The sequence below is a fragment of the Carcharodon carcharias genome, chromosome 21, assembly GCF_017639515.1.
Source record: "Carcharodon carcharias isolate sCarCar2 chromosome 21, sCarCar2.pri, whole genome shotgun sequence".
Lineage (NCBI taxonomy): Eukaryota > Metazoa > Chordata > Chondrichthyes > Lamniformes > Lamnidae > Carcharodon > Carcharodon carcharias.
In genome coordinates, this window is record NC_054487.1 from 52,438,971 (window position 1) to 52,459,236 (window position 20,266).

General features: G+C 42.9%; 1 protein-coding gene across 1 annotated transcript in view; it reads right to left on the minus strand.

The window, feature by feature from the left end:
• dock4 (dedicator of cytokinesis 4) overlaps positions 1 to 20,266 on the minus strand; it is a 378,537-nt gene that overhangs the window by 170,146 nt on the left and 188,125 nt on the right. Inside the window, exons 13-14 of the mRNA XM_041215897.1 lie at positions 18,458 to 18,583; positions 1,740 to 1,864 (exon numbers count right to left, since the gene is read on the minus strand). Of these exons, the coding sequence (XP_041071831.1) occupies positions 1,740 to 1,864; positions 18,458 to 18,583 (251 nt within the window). The remainder of the gene's footprint in view (positions 1 to 1,739; positions 1,865 to 18,457; positions 18,584 to 20,266) is intronic.

Below are 20,266 nucleotides of genomic sequence, written 5' to 3' on the forward strand. Positions count from 1 at the left end.
GATATGGTTTCGGTAATTCATTTTTTAAAAATTAAAATGCTTTGAAAAAATTCATCATCACCTGTGTGTTGAGGTGTCTCATTCTGACGCGTGGACACTTTTCCCAATTTTACCTTGTGTTTTTCTTGACTTAAATTTGTCAGCTCCCTGAGGCAGCTCGTTGCCTTCAGGGAGCTTTGCTTCCATGCTCCCCCGTGCCGACTTCAGCGCTTGCCCTCCTCCCGCCCCCATCCTGGCACTGCTGAGCCTTTCACGCGCCTTTCACACTGGCTGGCTGTTAATCGCAGGCAATTAGAATCTATCATTAGGGACAAGGTGACTAAACGTTTGGGAAAATATGAGTCGATAAGAAAGGGTAAGTCACATCTAATGATCCTTACTGAATGTTTTTAGGAGGTAACTAATGTGCTAAGTAAGGAAGTGTCAATGGATTTTATTTATATGGACTTCCAGAAGGCATTTAACAAAGTTTCACAAAAGTGGCTGTTAAGTAAAGTGAGAGCGCATGGGTTTGGAAGCAATCTTTTGGCTTGGATAGGGAATTAGTTAGGAAGTATGAGACAGAGAGTTAAGATAATGGGTATATACCCATTTGGTGACTCATGCTGTCCCCAAGGATTTGTGCTGGGGTCACAACTTTTCACTATATTTATAAAACACTTGGATGAAGGAATAGGCTGCTGTATATCTAAGTTTTGTTGACAACATTAAGTTGGCACCTGAAATAGTGTTGATGGGTACAAAAATTTGCAATGTTGAGATGTTCAATTTGTAAAATGCACTTTGGGCCCAAGAAAGTTAGATCAGAGCATTTTCTAAATGGTGAAAAGTAGAGAGAAATTTAGGAGCCCAAGTACAGAGATTACTAAACACTAGCGAACAGCTACAAAAAATAATGGGAAAGGCTAGTGGGATGTCGGCTTTTACCTCAAATGGACTGGTATCCAAAGGAACGAAGTTATGTCACAGCTGTACAGAGCTCAGGTTAGAAAACTGGAATACTGTACTGCATTGAATCCCAGGTACCAGACCTCAGGAAGACCTTGATGGGAATGCAGCATAGATTTACCAGAATGATGTTAGAACTAAAAGGGTTGAATTTTGGGAATGGGTTGCATAGGCTAGGCTTGCATTTCCTTAAATACAGAAGGTTAAGGGGTAATCTAATTGAGATAAGTAAAGTTTTTGACACAATAGAGAGAAACTATTTCTACAGGTGGAAGAGTCCAAAACTAAGGGGCATGACCTTGAAGTTTGAGTCAGCCATTCAAGGTTGATATTAGAAAGCACTTTCCCACAGTCAAGATCCGGAACTCTCCCACAAAACACTGTTGAAATCGGCCAACAGAAAATTTCAAAAGTGAGAAAGATAGATTGTTGTTAGACAAGTGTATTAAGGGCAATGGAATCAAGGAGGGCAAATGGAGTTAGGGTACAGTCATGATCTAATTGAATGGCTGAATAAACTCGAGGCTGAATGACCTACTCCTGTTTAATGTTCTTATTTCTTCCTTCCTTTTTACCTTCAGAGGCACATGGATTCTTCTGCTGGACATGGAGAACAGGAAGCCATTGTGTTGGAAATTATGGGCACAATATACAGTGATACCAATATAGTTGACAGCTTTGACATACATTATTCTCAGACTTTTGAGGGAGGACTTTCCTGATAAAATATTGCACTTGAACTGTTCAAAAATACCAATGCTAAAGAATGAGAAAAAAATAATTTTATTTACCTTTAGGACCTGCCCCTCACTATCTAAAACATACATGGTAACATCCACATTCCTTGCCACACTCTTGCCTCCTTTTTCATATTCCCCTCTCTCCAGTGTTACATACAAGTCATTTCTGATGTCACCTGGGTAAACAAGACAAAATATGCATTAAGAGATACATTTTATTAAGAGCTCATTAAAAAAAGTAAGGATTTCTGTAATTTTTATGTTGAATAAACTTCCCTTTATTTTCAAACCAGTACCTGGGTTGGTCTGAACTATGCATCAACAATAGCCAAAAGGCAGGTAGTTGGCCTGCTCCGAGGTTATGTTAAGATAGGGTCTAAATATAATTGGGATAATTTTTCTTACAATTTTCTCTCTGATCCCAGTGAAGATGATCTTGGATTGGATTTGGCAGATCATAGTGGACCTGGGATCCAGAACTCGGTAGTCGAGGGGAAAATCAAATGTCTCCCCCAAAGGCCAAGATGTTAACCTTAAAGATGTTTCATTTCTTCATGGAAGGGAGAAACATTCCATTTATGAGACTGAAGTGTAATTGTGGTAAACTTTATGTAAATAAAACAGACAGTGCGAGCATTGTACCTCCCAGTCCAGGATCTCCTAAATGCCACAACATATGCAAAGGAAAAATATGCAGCACTATGGGGAAAGAACAGGGAAGTGGGACTGACTGATAACTCAGAGCTGGCACAGTCTCGTGATCTGAATGACTTCTTTCTGTGCTATAGGATTCTACACATTAACCTAGGCAACAGCTCCAGATACAGCAGGAGTCCTTGAAGGGGATATTCTGTGTGTGCATAACTAGGATATTCCATTGTATAGAGCCAGACAGGCTTACAGCAAAGATGGAGGACAATCATTCCATGTTGCCTGGCAGCGATCCAAACCAGTTCACTGCACTCTCCCCATAGCCATGTATCTCTTTATGCTTCAAATATTTACCCAATTTCCCCTTAAATTAAAGCTAGTCTCTTAGTCTCACCACTCCACATGACAAAGCATTTCATGCTTCAATGGCTATCTGCAAAAAAATTCTCCTCACCTCTCATCAGTTTTAAATTGATGCCCCTGTATCAACATGTCCTCTAGAAAAGAGTATCGCAATACTCACTCTTATCAAAACTCTCTTACTTTATAAACCACTATAACATCTGCCTTTAGCCTTCTTTGTTCCAGTGAAAATAGTCCCAATATTTCAAGGTTCTCTTCAAAATGGCAGATTTCCATCCCTGGCCCAATCCCAATCAATTTATGCCGAATGCTCTCGATGGCTTTAATGCACTCTCTGTAATAGTGTATCCAAAACGGCATACACTATTTTAATTGACAAAACCAATATCATGTACAAATTCACAATCAATACTTCATCCTTGTGCTCTATACTCCTCCTAATAAAACCCCATTGACCTTTTTTTCAATCTACTTGCATTTGAATCGCGGGGTCTGAATTCATTTGCACCCTTCAGTGTCTTTTCATTAATTGCACCACATCAGTTACTTAGTTTACTTTATGTTAGAATCATAGAGGTCGACAGCATAGAAAAAGGTCCTTCAGCCTATCGGGTTTGCGCCGGTCAAACAAGTACCTAACTATTCTAATCCCATTTTCCAGCACTAGGCCAATAGCCTTGAATGCCATGGCATCGCAAGTGCACTCCCAAATACTGATTACATGTAATGAGAGTTTCTGCCTCTACCACTCTTTCAGGCAGAGTGTTCCAGATTCCCACCAATCTCTGGGTGAAAAAATTATTCCTCACATCCACTCTAAACCTCCTGCCCCTTACCTTAACTCTATAACCCCTGGTTATTGATCCCTCCACCAAAGGGAAAAGCTCCTTCCTGTCTACCCTATCTATGCCCCTCATGTCCCCCCTCAATCTCCTCTGCTCCAGGGAAAATAACTCCAGTCTATCCAATCTCTCCTCATAACTAAAACTCTCCAGCCCAGGCAACATCCTGGAAGATTTCCTCTGCACTCTCTCTGGTGCAATCACATCCTTCCTATAATGTGGATTCCAGAACTGCATGCAATACTCTGGCTGTGGCCTAACCATCGTATTTTTTTTTAAACAGTTCCAGCAAACCTCCCTGCTCTTATATTCTATGCCTCGGCTAATAAAGGCAAGTATTTCAGATGCCTTCTTAAACACCTTATCTACCTGTCCTGCCACCTTAAGAGACCGGTGGACATGCACACCAAGGTCCCTCTGATCCTGGGTACTTGCCAGGGTCCCACCATTCATTGTGTATTCCTGTGCCTTGTTTGTCCTGTCCAAGTGCATCACCTCACACTTATCTGGGTTAAATTCCATTTGCCACTGATCAACCCATCTGACCAGCCCGTCTATATCCTCCTGTAATCTAAGGCTATCCTCCTCATTATTTACCATCCCATCAATTTTCGTGTCATCATGTCATCCACAAACTTACTGATCAACCCTCCTACATTCAAGTCTAAATCAAGACTTTAGTTCCTCTAACTAAATAACGGAATGCTTCTTTCCTGTTGGACTAGAAACAAACCAATCTAGGAAATAGCCCTGGATGTATTCTAAAAAGCAATCCCCACTTTGGCTATCACACTCCTCACTTGACAATTTTCTCTTAGAATTCGCATGAGTACAATCAGGAATGAGATCCCTGCTCATTTTTCACACTCGTAAACTTGGAATGCTGAAGTGCATTGCAGCAGCATTGTTGCAGTCTCCAATGAAATCATTAACTCAGTACAAAGCCCCATACCTTCCTGCTCTCCTTATGTCCTATGATGCAGTTTATTTACTTGTTAAGCTTTCAATGAACATGTCTCCTCTGAATATTTGATTCTCTTTGTTACAATGCAAAAATACAAAGGACAGCATTATCGAAGGGAGAAGTGGTTTCAATTCACTCCCACACACAAACTATGTCCCAATTCTGCATTCATGTAAAACCACCTACGCAGTTATTGTGATAAAAAGTGCCTGCTGCCCTCTACTGGCAGAGTTTGTTATCTCATGATGAATGAATGAATGAACATCCTGTCTGCGTGTATCAGTTCTCTTTAGGTCAATTTAGTTCCATTACAGGCAAGGCATGAAACATTGAAAAAACCACAACTGCTGCAGAACATATCCATTTTTAACACGTTATCACTCATCTATGGAGAGCTACAGCCAGTCAGCAACTATTCTAGTGATGAAGCCAGTGAATGTGTACCTCCAAGGAAGTCATCCAAATAGATATCCAGGATCATTCTGGTTGCCAATAAAAGAGGCACTGCAATCAACACAACTTGGTAATGGCCCACTGATCACAATATTGGACTTCATTGCATTTGGACAGCTGATGTTCCCCTGATTTACATTCTGAACTCAATGATTGCCCTGGCCACCAATGTGAATGGGTTAGCATCTGATGCTCAATATCTGAAATGGGAGCTCTGTAGGATGGAGAAAATGTGAATACAGAAGTTCATCCTACAAAACAGATTTTCTTTTCAGTTTGAATAGAATATCTAGTTGAGGAATACTTTGTATTGAAAGTTTTCACCCAGCCAACTGGAGTTGCTCCTTCATGGGGCATCTTAGAGTCTTAGAACATAAACATGAGTTGGGACTATTTCCAAATTCCAGCCCTTCAGTGGGTGTAACTCACCTACCACGGAGATCTTCCTGGAGACATCCGATTAAGGATGTCAGATTGCCAAGGCCACAGGCCAGAGGAGCTGTGGCTTTGGAAGGATGGCAGCCCCACTAACAGAGGAGGAAATGCGTGGGCACCTTTTTCTTGAAGCACCTTCTGGAGAGGTAGTCAATTTTATAAAATAAACAGTGGTCACAGCTGCCATGCCATGCCTATGGAGGGGAAATCCATGAACAGAGTGGCTGCTGGCTGCAGCTGTGGTATGTTGATGGCTGAGATTCAGGCAGGTGGGCGAGTGTATGAGACCTCTCAGATTCTGCTGGCTACCGATGTCCAACTTCTGTCCCCGATATGCTGCTCTTCAGTGATACTTCAAGTATCTTTGATCAGATTACTGCCCTTCCTCTACCACTGGTGCGACTGAGACACTTCAGCCTCCTGCTCTGCCTGTGACTGATCACTGGTCTGCTGATTTTTCAGCTTCAGTCTGTTCCTGGCCAGGATACCAGAAGAGCAAACCCCAGCTGCTTTTCGATTTTATGGTGTCCCTCAACTTCATAATTTTTCTCCCTTGCATGAGAGTCTGAACACCTTGTAAATCTTCATTCCAATGAAAATACTTCAGTGTATCCTTCAATAATCTAACCTCAAACAGCTGCTGGAATTCACTTGCTTCACTGACAACAGCTGCTTGAAGTTTCATGCTGATTCCACCTGACCAAAGTTATCATTATTCCACCAGACCTCTGACTTTAAATCTGGACTCTTGCCTATTATCACCATCTGTTTCCTATTTCGCATGTACAATCATGTTTTTGTGTATCATAATTTTTATGTAACTAGACCTATGCAACTTCAACTTTCTGTGTCCATTCCCACACACATTTTGGCTGTTGCTTCAGATCCGAGCCCATCAAGCTATTTCAACTTTTGTTCTTTCTATTTAGCTTATTTTCTCTTTACCCCTCCTAGACCCTCTTATTTATTCCTTCATGGGGCCAGCATTTAATACCCATCCCAGCTGCCCTTGAGGAGGTGCAGTGAGTTGCCTTCTTGAACAGCCGTTATCCGTGTGATGCAGGTACATCCACAGTGCTGTTAGGAAGGGAGTTCCAGGAATTTGACGCACCACACCCAAGGAATGTCAAAATAGTTCACGTCAGGATGATGCATAGCTTGGAGGACAAATTGCAGGTGGTAGTGTTCCCATGCATCTGCTGCCCTTGTCCTTCTAGGTAGTACAGTCTTGGGTTGGGAAGGTGCTGTTGAAGGAATCTTGATGAGTTGCTGCAGTGCATCTTGTAGATGGTGCACACTGCAGTCACTGTGCATTGATGTGGGAGAGAGTAAATATTTAAGGTTGTGGATTGGGTGTCCACCACGTGGGCTGCTTTGACCTGGATGGTGCCGAGCTTCTTGAATGTTCTTGGAGCTGCACTCATCCAGGCAAGTGGAGAGTATTCCATCACATACCTGACTTGTGCCTTGCACAGGCTTTGGGGAGTCAGGAGGTGAGTTACTTACTGCACAATTCCCAGCCTCTGACCTGCTCTTGTAGCCACAGTATTTATATGGCTGGTCCAGTTCAGATTCTGGTCAATGGTAATTTCCCGGAATGTTGATACAGGGGGGTTTCAGCGATGGTAATGCCATTGAAAGTCAAGGTGAGATGGTTAGATTCGCTTTTGTTGGAGGTGGTCATTGCCTGGCACTTGTGTGGCACAAATGTTGCTTGCCATTTATCAGCCCAAGCCTGGTTATCACCCTGGTCCTGTCGCATTTGGACATGGACCACTTCAGTGTCTGACAAATCATGAACATGCAGAATATTGTGCAATCATCAGCAAACATTCCCATTTCTAACCATATGATGGAGAGAAGGTCATTGATGAAGCAGCAGAAGGTGGTTGGCCTATGACACACTCCTCAAGAATGGAACGTGTCGCAGGCCTGAGATAATTGACCTCTAAAGACTTCAACCATCTTCCTTTGTGCTTGATACGGCTCCAACTTGTGGAGAGTTCCCCCTCCTCCCCACCACTGTATCTGATTCCCACTGTCTCCAGTTTTGATAGGGCTTCTTGATAACACACTCTGTCAAATGATGCCTTAATATCAAAAGCAGTCACTCTCACCTCACCTCTGGAGTTCAGCTCTTTTGTCCATGTTTGGCCCATGGCTGTAATGAGGTCAGGAGCGCATGGCCCTGGCGAAATCCAACGTAGCATTAGTAAGCAAGTTACTGCTGAACAAGTGCCACTTGATAGTACTGTCGACGACACCTTTCATCACTTTGCTGATGATCGGGAGTACACTGATGGGGCAGTAATTGGCTCGGTTGGGTTTGGCCTACTTTTTTGTGCACAGGGCATAGCCAGCAATTTTCCATATAGCCAGGTAGATGCCAGTATTGCATTGGAACTGGAACTGCTTGGCTATGGGTATGGCAAGTTCTGGAGCACAAGTCTTCAGTACTATTGCTGGAATATTGTCAGGGTCCATAGCCTTTGCAGTATCCAGTGCCTTCAGCCATTTCTTGAAATCACATGGAGAGAATTGAATTGGCTTAAGACTGGCATCTGTAATGCTGAGGTTCTCCGAGGAAGCCGAGATGGATCATCCACTTGGGACCTCTACCTGAAGATGGTTATAAATGCTTCAGCCTTGTCTTTTGCACTGATACGCTGGGCTCCCCCATCATAAAAGATGTGAATATAAGTGGAGCCTCCTCCTCCAGTGAGTTGTTTAATTGTCCACCACCAATCATGACTGGGTGCTGCAGGACTGCAGAGCTTACATCTGATCCATTGGTTGTGGGATTACTTAGATCTGTTGTCAGGGCCCATAGCTTTTGGTCACCTTTCCTAATGTCCCCTTATGTGATTCAGTGTCAAATTTTATCACCAACTCTGTTTCGCAAATGGCTACTTTTGTGTTTTTGTTTTGTCAGATAACTAAGTTAAACTTAAATGATTTGATCATGGTCTTGTTAAGCACTTTATGTTTCACCACATTAAAGGCATTATCTAAAAGCAAGTTGCTGTTATACAAGTCTAAAATAAGGTCTGGTGTATTGTTTTTGGCTGTCTTCCAAAGACTAGGAAGATTCCACATAGACACAAGATAGGACCAGTAGCTATGGTAATCTGTAATATTTGGCAAGTGGAAACAGTTTCAGGGATGGAGGGAGGTGGTGCTTGCCCATGGGAGCAGTCTGAAACACTAACGCCAAAAGTATTTGGAATGAAAACCATGAAAGGAAACCCATAAAATTGTAATAGTTGCTTCAGATTACTCAATTGTAGCTTACTGATTTATACGTAACACTTCCATTCCACAAGTTAAAAAAAATAGATTGCTGACTGATGGGCAAACTGGTCCACGATTCCCCTTCCTCCCATGGCCAGAATAAAATAAAAGGTACAGATAAAACTAAGCTCACTGAAGAAGCATGACACACAGTTAAAAATATGTTTCACTGGAGCTTCTGCAATAAAATTCAATGTTTGGTTCTCTATGGGTTGGAAGCATGACACAGATGGAGAAGCAATTACTTCCTTTCAGGAAAATTAGGGCACCAGTAGATCATTTTTATGCAATAATTTTGTAATTAACATGAGCTGAGAAATCATTTAAGTTTAACTTCATTATCTGACAAAATAAAAACAGTAAAATGGTCATTTGGGAAAGAGCTGGTGATAAAATTGTACTACATACTTTGGTGCATTCCTAAATGTCTCATGAAGATTAAATCGGAAGGATGAACACAATGCCTATAATCCTGTCACAGTTGTCACATGTGTACCAGTACAACACTTGAGGTAAGAGGCCGTTGTTGAGCCTAGACATAAGTAAACTCTTAACACATTCTCAGGATATCCCAAAGTGTTTAACTAATGATAGATTACTTTTACAAATGCAGTGCACTCACATATGTACACAGCAACCAATCAGCACACAGCAAGCAAATCCCACAAGTGAAATGACCCGCAAATCTGCTTTTGTTGATGTGAGTTGAGGAAGAATGTTCGTGAGAAAACTGGGTTGAATTCTCATGCTCTTCTTCAATTACTGCCAAGGGGTCTTACATTTTTTCACCTGATAGAGCCTTGGTTTGGTATCTCATCATTTCTAGCAATATTGCATTGTCTCAGTATTCTACTGTTGCCTGGCTCACATGCTCAAGAACAACTTGCATTTATAGAACAACTTTCACATTGAATAGTTTCCCAAGGCACTTAGATACTATCAGAGGAAAAATGGACAATATAAGGAGACATTCAGAAGAATGACAAAAAGTTTGTCAAGGGATGGAATTTAAGGAAAAAAGGGAGATGGAGAAAATTCCAGAATGTGTGGCCATCAGTAATGGGATGGAGTTCACAGAATCACAGTGCAGAAGAGACCCTTCGGCCCATCCAGTCTGCACCGACACGTGAGAAACACCTGACCCACCAACCTAATCCCATTTACCAGCACCTGGCCCAAAGCCTTGAACGTTTTGATGTGCCAAGTGCTCATCCAGGTACTTTTTAAAGGATGTGAGGCAACCTGCCTCCACCACCCTCCTAGGCAGTACATTCCAGACCATCACCACCCTCTGAGTTAAAAAGTTTTTCCTCACATTCCCCCTAAACCTCCTGCCCCTCACCTTGAACTTATGCCCCCTTGTGTCTGACCATTCAACTAAGGGGAACAGCTGCTCCCTATCCACCCTGTACATGCCCCTCATAATCTTGTACACCTTGATCAGGTCGCCCCTCAGTCTTCTCTGCTCCAACGAAAACAACCCAAGTCTACCCAACCTCTCTTCATAACTTAAATGTCTCATCCCAGGCAACATCCTGGTGAACCTCCTCTGCACCCCCTCCAGTGCAATCACATCCTTCCTATAATGTGGCAACCAGGACTGCACACAGTACTCCAGCTGCGGCCTCACCAAGGTTCTATATAACTTCAACATGACCTCCCTACTTTTGTAATCTATGCCTCGAGTGACAAAGGCAAGTGTCCCATATGCCTTTTTCATCACCACACTAACATGCCCCTCCGCCTTCAGAGATCTATGGACACATACGCCAAGGTCCCTTTGTTCCTCAGAATTTCCTAGTGCCATGCCATTCATTGAATACTTCCTTGTCAAATTATTCCTTCCAAAGTGTATCACCTCACATTTTTCAGGGTTAAATTCCATCTGCCACTTATCTGCCCATTTGACCATCCCATCTATATCTTCCTGTAGCCCAAGACACTCAACCTCACTGTTAAGCGCCCGGCCAATCTTTGTGTCCTCTGCAAACTTACTAATCCTACCCCACACATAGTCATCTATGTCGTTTATATAAATGACAAATAATAGTGGACTGAGCACAGATCCCTGTGGTACATCACTGGACACGGGCTTCCAGTCACTAACGCATCCTTCTGTTATCACCCTCTGTCTCCTACAGCTAAGCCAATTTTGAATCTACCTTATTAAATTACCCCGTATCCCATGTGCCTTTGCCTTCTTTATAAGTCTCCCATGTGGGACCTTGTCAAAGGCTTTGCTGAAATCCATATAAACTACATCAACTGCACTACCCTCATCTACACACCTGGTCACCTCCTCAAAAAGTTCAATCAAATTTGTTAGGCATGACCTCCCTCTGACAAAGCAAAGCTGACTATCCCTGATCAAACCTTGCCTCTCTAAGTGAAGATAGATTCTCTCTTTCAGAACTTTCTACAATAGTTTCCCTACCACTGACGTGAGACTCACTGGCCTGTAGTTCACTGGCTTATCTCTACAACCCTTCTTAAATAGCGGAACCACATTAGCTGTTCTCCAGTACTCTGGCACCTCCCCTGTGGTCAGAGAGGAATTAAAAATTTGGGTCAGAGCCCCTGCAATCTCCTCCCTTGCCTCTCTCAGCAGTCTGGGACACAAATCATCCGGACCTGGAGATTTGTCCACTTTTAAGCCTGCCAACACCTCCAATACCTTGTCACTCCCTATATCAATTTGCTTAAGAACTTCGCAGTCTCCCTCCCTGAGTTCGATACCTTCATCCTCATTCTCTTGGGTGAAGACAGACGTGAAGTATTCATTCAACACTCTAGCAATGTCCTCTGACGCCACCCATAGATTGCCCCCTTGGTCCCTTATGATCCCTATTCTTTCCCTGGTTATCCTCTTCCCATTGATATACTTATCGAATATCTTGAGATTTTCCCTACTTTTAACAGCTAGAGCTTTCTCATATCCCCTATATGCTCTCCTAATTGCTTTCTTAAACTCCACCCTGCACTGTCTGTACTCCACTAATGCCTCTGCTGATTTGCTTCCTTTGTACCTGCTAAAAGCCTCTCTTTTGCTTCTCATCGTAACCTGAATATCTCTGGTCATCCATGGTTCTCTGGGCTTGTTACTCCTTCCTAATATTCCTCAAAGGAACAGGTTGAGCCTGTACCCTCCCCATTTCCTTTTTGAACATCCCCCATTGTTCCTCTGTAGATTTCCCCGCAAGTAACTGTTCCCAGTCTACCTTGGCCATTTACTAAAATCCACTCTCCCTCAATCCAAAACATTTTTTGCAACTTGTCGATTTCTTTGTCTATAACAGACTTAAACTGTACCATGATGTGGTCGCTATTACTAAAATGCTCCCCCACCACCACCTCAGCCACCTGTCTGGCTTTATTCCCCAGAATTAGGTCCAGCAATGCACTGTCCCTTGTTGGACCCTCTACATATTGACCTAAAAAGTTCTCCTGTACACATTTCAAGAAATCCACTCCATCCAAGCCCTTAACACTCTGTGTATCCCAATTAATGTTGGGAAAGTTGAAATCACCTAATATAATTACCCTATTGTTATTGTTTTTACACACCTCCTCAAATTGTGCACATATTTGCTCCTCAATTTCCCACTGACTATCTGGGGGTCTATAATAAACACCTAATAATGTGATTGCCCCTTTTTTATTCCTAAGCTCTACCCACAAAGCTTCATCGATGCCCCCTCCAAGATATCATCTCTCCTTACTGCAGCAACTTACTCCTTGACTGATAATGCAACGCTGCCTCCTCTTTTACCCCTTCCCCTGTCTCACCTGAAGATTCTATATCCCGGAATGTTGAGCTGCCAATCCTGCCCTTCCCTCAAACACGTCTCAGTGATGGCTACTATATCACATGTCAATCCTCACCCTTAACGCATCCATTTTACCGAAAATACTTCTGGCATTAAAGAAGAGGCCATCCAGCCTTGCCTTACTCTCTTGAAGCTTATTGTAGCTGTACTCCCTCTGACTTGATTGTTTTACTGTATAATCTGCTAACATTCTGTGTTCTCTTCCTCTGCCGAATTAATTTAAACTCCTCCCAACAGCACAAGGATGTTAGTCCTGCCCTGGTTCAGATGTAGACCATCCCGCTTGTACAGGTCTCACCTTCCCCAGAAACGGTCCCAGTGATCCAGGAATCTAAAACCCTCCCTCCTGCCCCAACTCTTAAGTCATGTATTCATCTGTGCTATTCTCCTATTTCTGACCTCGCTAGCACGTGGCACTGGGAGTAATGCAGAGATTACAACCCGAGAGGTCTTGCTTTTTAGTCTACTGCCTAACTCCCTGAATGCTTGATGCAAGACCTCATCCCTCTTTCTACCTATGTCATTGGTACCAACATGTACCATGACCGCTGCCTTATCATCCTCCTCCTTCAGGTTGCCCTGCAGCCGTTCAGTGACATCCCAGACCATGGCACCAGGGAGGCAACATACCATCCTGGAGTCACATTGATGGCCACAGTAGCACCTATCTGTTCCTCTGACTATAGAATCCCCTATTACTACTGCTCTTCCTCCCTTCCTCCCCTCCTTTACAGACAGGCTGCTTGTGGTGCCAGAAGCTTGGCTCTGTCCGCACTCCCTGGAGGAACCAGCGCCCTCATCAGCCTCCAAAACGGAATACTGATTTGCGAGTGGGACCCCAGGGGACTCCTGAACTACCTGCCTGTTTCTCTTGGACTGCCTGGTGGTCACCCATTCCCTTCCTTCCTCAAGTCCCTTCATCTGCGGTGTGACCAGCTCTCTAAACGTGCTATCCACAATGCTCTCAGGCTCAAGTGTCAATGTAGGTCAGCAAGAAGAGGCGGTGGATTAGCAGGACTTACAGCAGAATAGGATATAGGCAGGAGATTTTTAGATGAGCTTAAGTTTATGGATGGTAGGAAATGAGATGTCAGATAGCACTGCAATACCGGAATTTTTTTATTCTTTCACAGTCTTGTGGGTGTCATCGACTCGGCCAGAATTTGTTGCCCATCCTTAATTGCCCTCGAGAAGGTGGTGGTGAGCCACTTTCTTGAAATGCTGCAGTCAAAGCACACCCACAGTGCTGGAGTTCCAGGATTTTGAGCCAGCGACAGTGAAGGAATGGCAATGTGGCTCCAAGTCAGGATGGGGTGTGTGGCTTGAAGGGGAGCTTGCAGGTGGTGTTCCCACACATCTGTTGCCCTTACCCTTCTAGCAAGTAGAGGTCACGGTTTGGAAGGTGGTGCTGAAGGAGACTTGGTGAGTTGCTGCAGTGCATCTTGTAGATGGTACACACTGCTGCCACTGTGCTCCAGTGGTGGAGGTACAGAACGCTTAAGTGCCAGATGGGATGCCAATCAAGCGGGCTGCTTTGTCCTGGATAGTTGTTGAAGCTGCACTCATCCAGCTAAGTGGGAATAATCCATCACACTCCTGACTTGTGCCTTGTCGATGCTGGACAGGCTTTGGGGAGTCAGGAGGTGAGTTACTTGTTGCAAATTCCCAGCCTCTGTGTTGCTCTTGTGCCACAGTATTTATATAGCTAGACAGTTCAGTTTCTGCTCAATGGTAACCCCCAGGGCGTTGACAGTGGGAGATTCAGCGATGGTAATTCCATTGAATGTCAAGGGGAGATGGTTGAATTCTCTCTTGTTGGAAATGGTCATTGCCTGGCATTTATGTGGCACAAATATTACTTGTCACTTATCAGCCCAAGCCTGAATGTTGTCTAGGTCTTGCTGCATATGGACATGGACTGCTTCAGTATCTGAGGAGTCGCTGAAGATTGTGCAATCATCAGTTAACATCACCGCTTATGACCTTATGATTCAGGGAAGGTCATAAATACGGAGATGGCAAAAGATTTGGAGTCAGGTCTGACTTCATAACCTTCCAGCTCAAAGTTGAGAGTCACACCAACTGAGCAAAACTGACAGAAGGTATTTTGTTGGTGACTTTTTTGAGGCCTGTTATCAACTTTTGGATTTTGGATCATATTAAACGAAGGCACTATCCTACTTTAATGCACTGTCCAGAAAAAAGCAACAAGTCCTCCCACTGACCTGCCAACATTAATTCTTCAATTAACATCCCAACATCAATCCATTGATTGTGGTGCTTTGCCATGTCCTGAACATATGACAAGGCACTGATGCTGAAGGAGCCTTGGTGAGTCGCAGCAGTGCATCTTGTAGGTGGTACACACTGCTGCCACTGTGCTCCAGTGGTGGAGGGAGCTTTCTTCCTTTCTCCTACTTACTGAAATTTAAATTAAAAAGGCAATTAATTTTATTTCATGGAATCATGATATATTTATTTCGGAGAAATGATTCAAGTCTGTGAAATAATCAAAAAGTTAACCTCAGTTTGCAATTGCTCTCATAACTCTGGTGTTGTCATTCAAAATAGAGATACAAATAAAGCTCTTTTGTAAAAGCTTTTTTTGGGAAAGGAAATACCACTCAATAGCTTCACCAGATCTAAATGCTAAGTTCAAATTAATGACATAATTAGAATGCCAGTTAAACATGGTAACTTTGCACAGCCAACAGGGATGGTGTCCCTGCTGCTGAAGTATATTTTTTGTGAATTTGCAAATTTAAATTGCAAAATTTTGAGGTTTTCCCAAAGCTGATTTTCCTCAGTTGAATTTGTTGTGTTTAGGATGAGAATTGACAAACATTTGAAAGCAAAGTCAGTCATGTAAAATGTGAAACTTACAAGTGTTGACTGAACTAACAAACTCAAGTCATTAAAATGGTGAAGCAAAAAGATTTAAAAAGTAGCTGGCACACAAAATATAATCACTTTACAGCTCCCAACTCAGAATTCTTTAATCTCACTGCCTTCAACCCTCACCAGCCCCATTTCATCCTACCCACAAAAAAGCCATCGGGGAGGAGCTTAGCCTGAGGAAAGTGGAGCCGCAGTGAAGGGGAATGGCGCAAAGAGCACCTACTCAACATACCTACGATCACACCAGAGGAGAGCATCTGCGTTTGCACCAAAGTTAGCTGTGATCATCCCTCCCCAAATAAATAACTTACTAGTCAGTGACCAATGTTGCCTCCTTCAATTTTTAACCCAAGAAACTTGTTAGTCAGCATCTAATAATCTCTAAAATACAGGCTATTTCAGTAACTCACCTCTTGATTCCCAAAAGCCTATCCGCCATCTATAAGGCACAATTCAGAAGTGAGATGGAATACTCTCCATTTGCCTGGATGCGTGCAGCTCCAACAACACTCAGGAATTTCAACACTATCGAGACCAAAGCAACCCATTTGAATGGCACCCATCCACTACCTTAAACATTCACTCCCTCTACCACCAGCACACAGTGGCTGCCCTGTGTACCATCCATAAGATGTATTCTAGCATCTTGTTAAGGGTTCTTTAATAGCATATTCCAAACCCACAACCTCTATCACTTAGAAGGACAAGGGCAGCAGGTGCATGGGAGGATCAACATGTGCAAATTCTCTTTCAAGTCACATACCACCTTGACATGGAAATATATTGCCATTGATTCACTGTTATGATGATCCCAGCTGATGTTGCAACCAGACAAGCCATATCCCAGGGTGAAACCCAGCTTCATAGATGCTAACTTTTATTTTTTCTTTAGCTATGTGGAGAGTGGCTACTGAACAGAGTCAGAGGAGTCAGCTGCCGAACTTTTAACAGAAGAATAAAACATTTATTAAACAAGAAAAGAAGAACTATGTTACAATACTCCTTCACCCCCAACTACACCTTTACAGATATATATAGATTTATAAGGATAACACAAGTAACAAAAGCTATCTCATACTTCAATGCTCACAGTGAGTACACAGTCCACGTAAGCCAATAGGCAACTTGCGGTTAAACATGCCCTCTGAAACCAAGTGACAGATGCCTCCACAAACAGATGCTACTGATCTCTCAACTCCCCCCTGATGCTTGTCAAACCTTGAGCCAACCGAGGTTTTCAAATCTCCACTCTCCAAAAACTCACATTGGTGTCTTGTCTCAAACCAATGTTTGCTCTCAGATGTCTTCCAAAGGGTCCACCACCAGGGTTTCGACCTCTCCTTCCGATGTCCATCTCCCTTGGATCACGATGTGCATTCAAGCTTTCTTCCATGCCCTCTCTCAAATGCTCAGCCATGCCAACTGAACACCACTGCTTCACCTGCCCACAGTAAAGATTTACAGGCCTTCGGCTGTCCCCTTGGAGCTTCCAGCTTCTCGCAACCCTATATTGATTTAAATCTGCATCCTGAAGCTTTCTCCCTTTAAGCTTGGAGCCTTTCTTTGCTCCTCACTCAACTTCACTCAGCAGGATCTTTTCAAGATTCCTGTTCTTGTCCTTTGATTTAACTGTTCTCATTGGGCCTTTTCTGTTCCACTCCCCTGGATTTGGGGGCTTTCTTCTTTAGTTTCTGAGAACCTGCTCCAGCAGTTCCTTCTTGGTGTCCAGTTTCTCTTGGCAGCTGGCTTCAACTTAAGTTTGGGACTTGCTATCTGTTCCTCTGCTATGCTGCTTCTGCTGGCAACATCTTTCAGCCTTGAAGCCCACTGACCAACTGCAACCAAACTGAACTAAAGCTACTTTCCTGTCAGTGTGGGGCCTTTTTCCTACCTTGTTTGTTTTACCTTCCCTTCAAGAATCAAAATCTCATTACAATGCAGACACCTTTTAAAGTGAAACTAAAACTCAAATTCTCCCTTTCTTACTACACAAATGCAGAAGTACAAACCAAACTTCATTTCTAACACACCCAAGTACACATAACTAACTTAAACTATCTCTATTTCCTAACATTGTCTCTGGTTCGAACTCCTAGAACTCCAACCCTAACACCACTGTGGGTGTACATACACCACAAGGACTGCTGTGGTTAACGAAGCAGCTCACCACCACCTTCTCAAGGGCAATTAGGGATGGGAAAAAATGATGGCCTTGTCAGCAATGACCACATGCCATGTACAAGCACCACAAAAAAGGCCTTAATGTTCTGAAGACAACGTATTCTTTAAGAGAAAAATTATCAAGAAAATTGCACTTGGATTTACATAGCGCCTTTGTCAAACTTTGGATTTGCCCCAAAGCCCTTTACAGACAATGAAATACTTTTGAAGTATGTTGTAATGGAGGAAAACATCGCAGCCAAATTGCACACAGCAAGGTCCAAACAAAATCAATCAAATAATGATTAAATAACTTTTTTTTTTAAAAAAAAGGGATATTGGTTGAGGGTTAAATAATGGCCAGGACATCAAGGAGAATTTCCCTGTTCTTCTTTGAATAGTGCCAGGGGATCTTTAACATTCACTTGAGAGGACAGATCTGAAAGATGGGTTGTTTAACAGTGCAGCATTCTCTCAGTACTGCACTAAAGTTTGAACGCTGATTATGTGAAATCTTTGGAGTGGGACTTGAATGAACAACCTTCCACTATCACTGAATAGGATTAAAATGTTAGCGTTTTTCATTCCTGACTGTATATATTATACAAGTAACTCAAAATCTTTAAGCTAACTATTAGTGAAAAGGTAATTTCAAGTAAATAATTTGTAAACTCTAGTTTTTGTCATGTTTTGTATTGCATGAAATTCTCCAGAAAAAGAGAAAGTATGTTGCTTTAAAATGCTGGGTTTACATAGCGCCTTTAATAAAATTACCTCCAAGATCTTGTGATAGCCACAAGCTAATCTGTGAAGACAGAAAATCAAATACAACAATTGCCAAGACTGTTTCAGCATTATCCCTGCATTCGCATTTTTCAAACTTACCTGGCATTATAATATCAGAGAAGCCCAATTTTCTGGTAATAGCCACACCTCTTGTGAACAAGACCGGGTACTCTCGCCGGATCTGATCAATATCTCCATGCAGCAACTGTAGTGCAACAGACAAGCCTTTAACAAGAACAGACACAACATGTTGAAATTTTATGGAGATTGGCTCACTCCTTGACAGAAAATCTTCTGCAATAGTACAGGAGCTCAGCTGGAAAACAAGACTAAAACCTAATGGTTGCACAATGATTTTTGAGGAAAACAAATCATTCTTAGAATTGTGCTTCAGTTATGATTATTTGTAATGGAAATCAAGAGTGCTACATTTAAAATCTACACTTTGATCAAGTGCTTATCGCACTCCATTGTACCACATTTTGTGCACTACTTCTATTGCTCCTTCTTATCAAACTAATGACAATTCTTGAACTTAATTCATATTTATTAAAGGTAATTGCCACATTTAATTTAGCTTTACTTTTAATTCAGCAAATTAAGATAGTCCCAATTGCTAAGAACACCATGACAAAGTAAATCATCCAGGGATTACTGCTTTCTTATTTAGAGCAATCAAACGAAACAGTGCTTCTGAAGCACATCACTGGGATGAAATTCATCACAAGAGGCTTTTCAGAAGTTACAAGGTCTAACGTTTATATACTTACACAGATTGCGCAGGATTGACCACACGAGACTAAAAGATCTACAAGAGCTGTCGTCCTCAGCCATCCTGCACTGCAAGTTCATACCAACATTAACTATCATTGCATAAGTTCCGCAGTCCTGCCACATCCAGTCGTGAATGGTGGTTGGCAATTAAACAACTTACTGGAGGAGGCGGCTCCACATATATCCCCATCCTCAATGATGGGGGAGCCCAGCACATCAGTGTAAAAGGTAAGGCTGAAGCATTTGCACCAACTTTCAGCCAGAAGTGCAATCGCGGCCTCCTCCAGAGGTCCTCAGCATCACAGGTGCCAATCCTCAGACAATTCGATTCACTCCACGTGATGTCAAGAAACAGCTGAAGGCACTGGATTCTGCAAAGCTAAGAGTCCAGACAACATTCCAGCAATAGTACTGAAGGCTAGTGCCCCAGGACTTTCTGCACCCCTAGCCAAGCTGTTTCAGTACAGCTACAACACAGGCATCTACCTGGCAATATGGAAAATTGCCCAGGTATGTCCTGTACACAAAAAGCAGAACAAATCCAACCCAACCAATTACCACACCATCAGTCTACTCTCGATCGTCAGTAAAGTGATAGAAGCGGTCATCAACAGCACCATCAAAACGGCACTCACTTAGAACTGGTCTGCTCACTGATGCTCAGTTTGGGTCCTGCAAGGGCTCCTGACTTTATCACAGCCTTAGTCAAACATGGACAAAAGGACTGAACTCCAGAGGTGTTCAAGGCAGCTTTTCACCAAGTGTGGCATCAAGCAACCATAGCAAAATTGGAGTCAATGGGAATCAGGGGAAAAACTCCTCCACTGGTTGGAGTCATACCTCGCATAAAGGAAGGTGGTTGTGGTTGTTGGAGCTTAATCATTGCAGTTCAGGATATCACTGCAGAAGTTCCTCAGGGTAGTGTCCAAGGCCCAACCATCTTCAGCTGCTTCATCAATGACCTTCTTTCCATCATAAGGTCAGAAGTGGGGATATTCACTTATGATGGCACAATATTCAGCAACATTTGCAACTCCTCAGATGCTGAAGCAGTCCATGTCCAACTGCAGCAAGACCTGACAATTTCCAGGCTTGGGCTGACAAGTGGCCAGTAACATTCCCGCCACCCAAGTG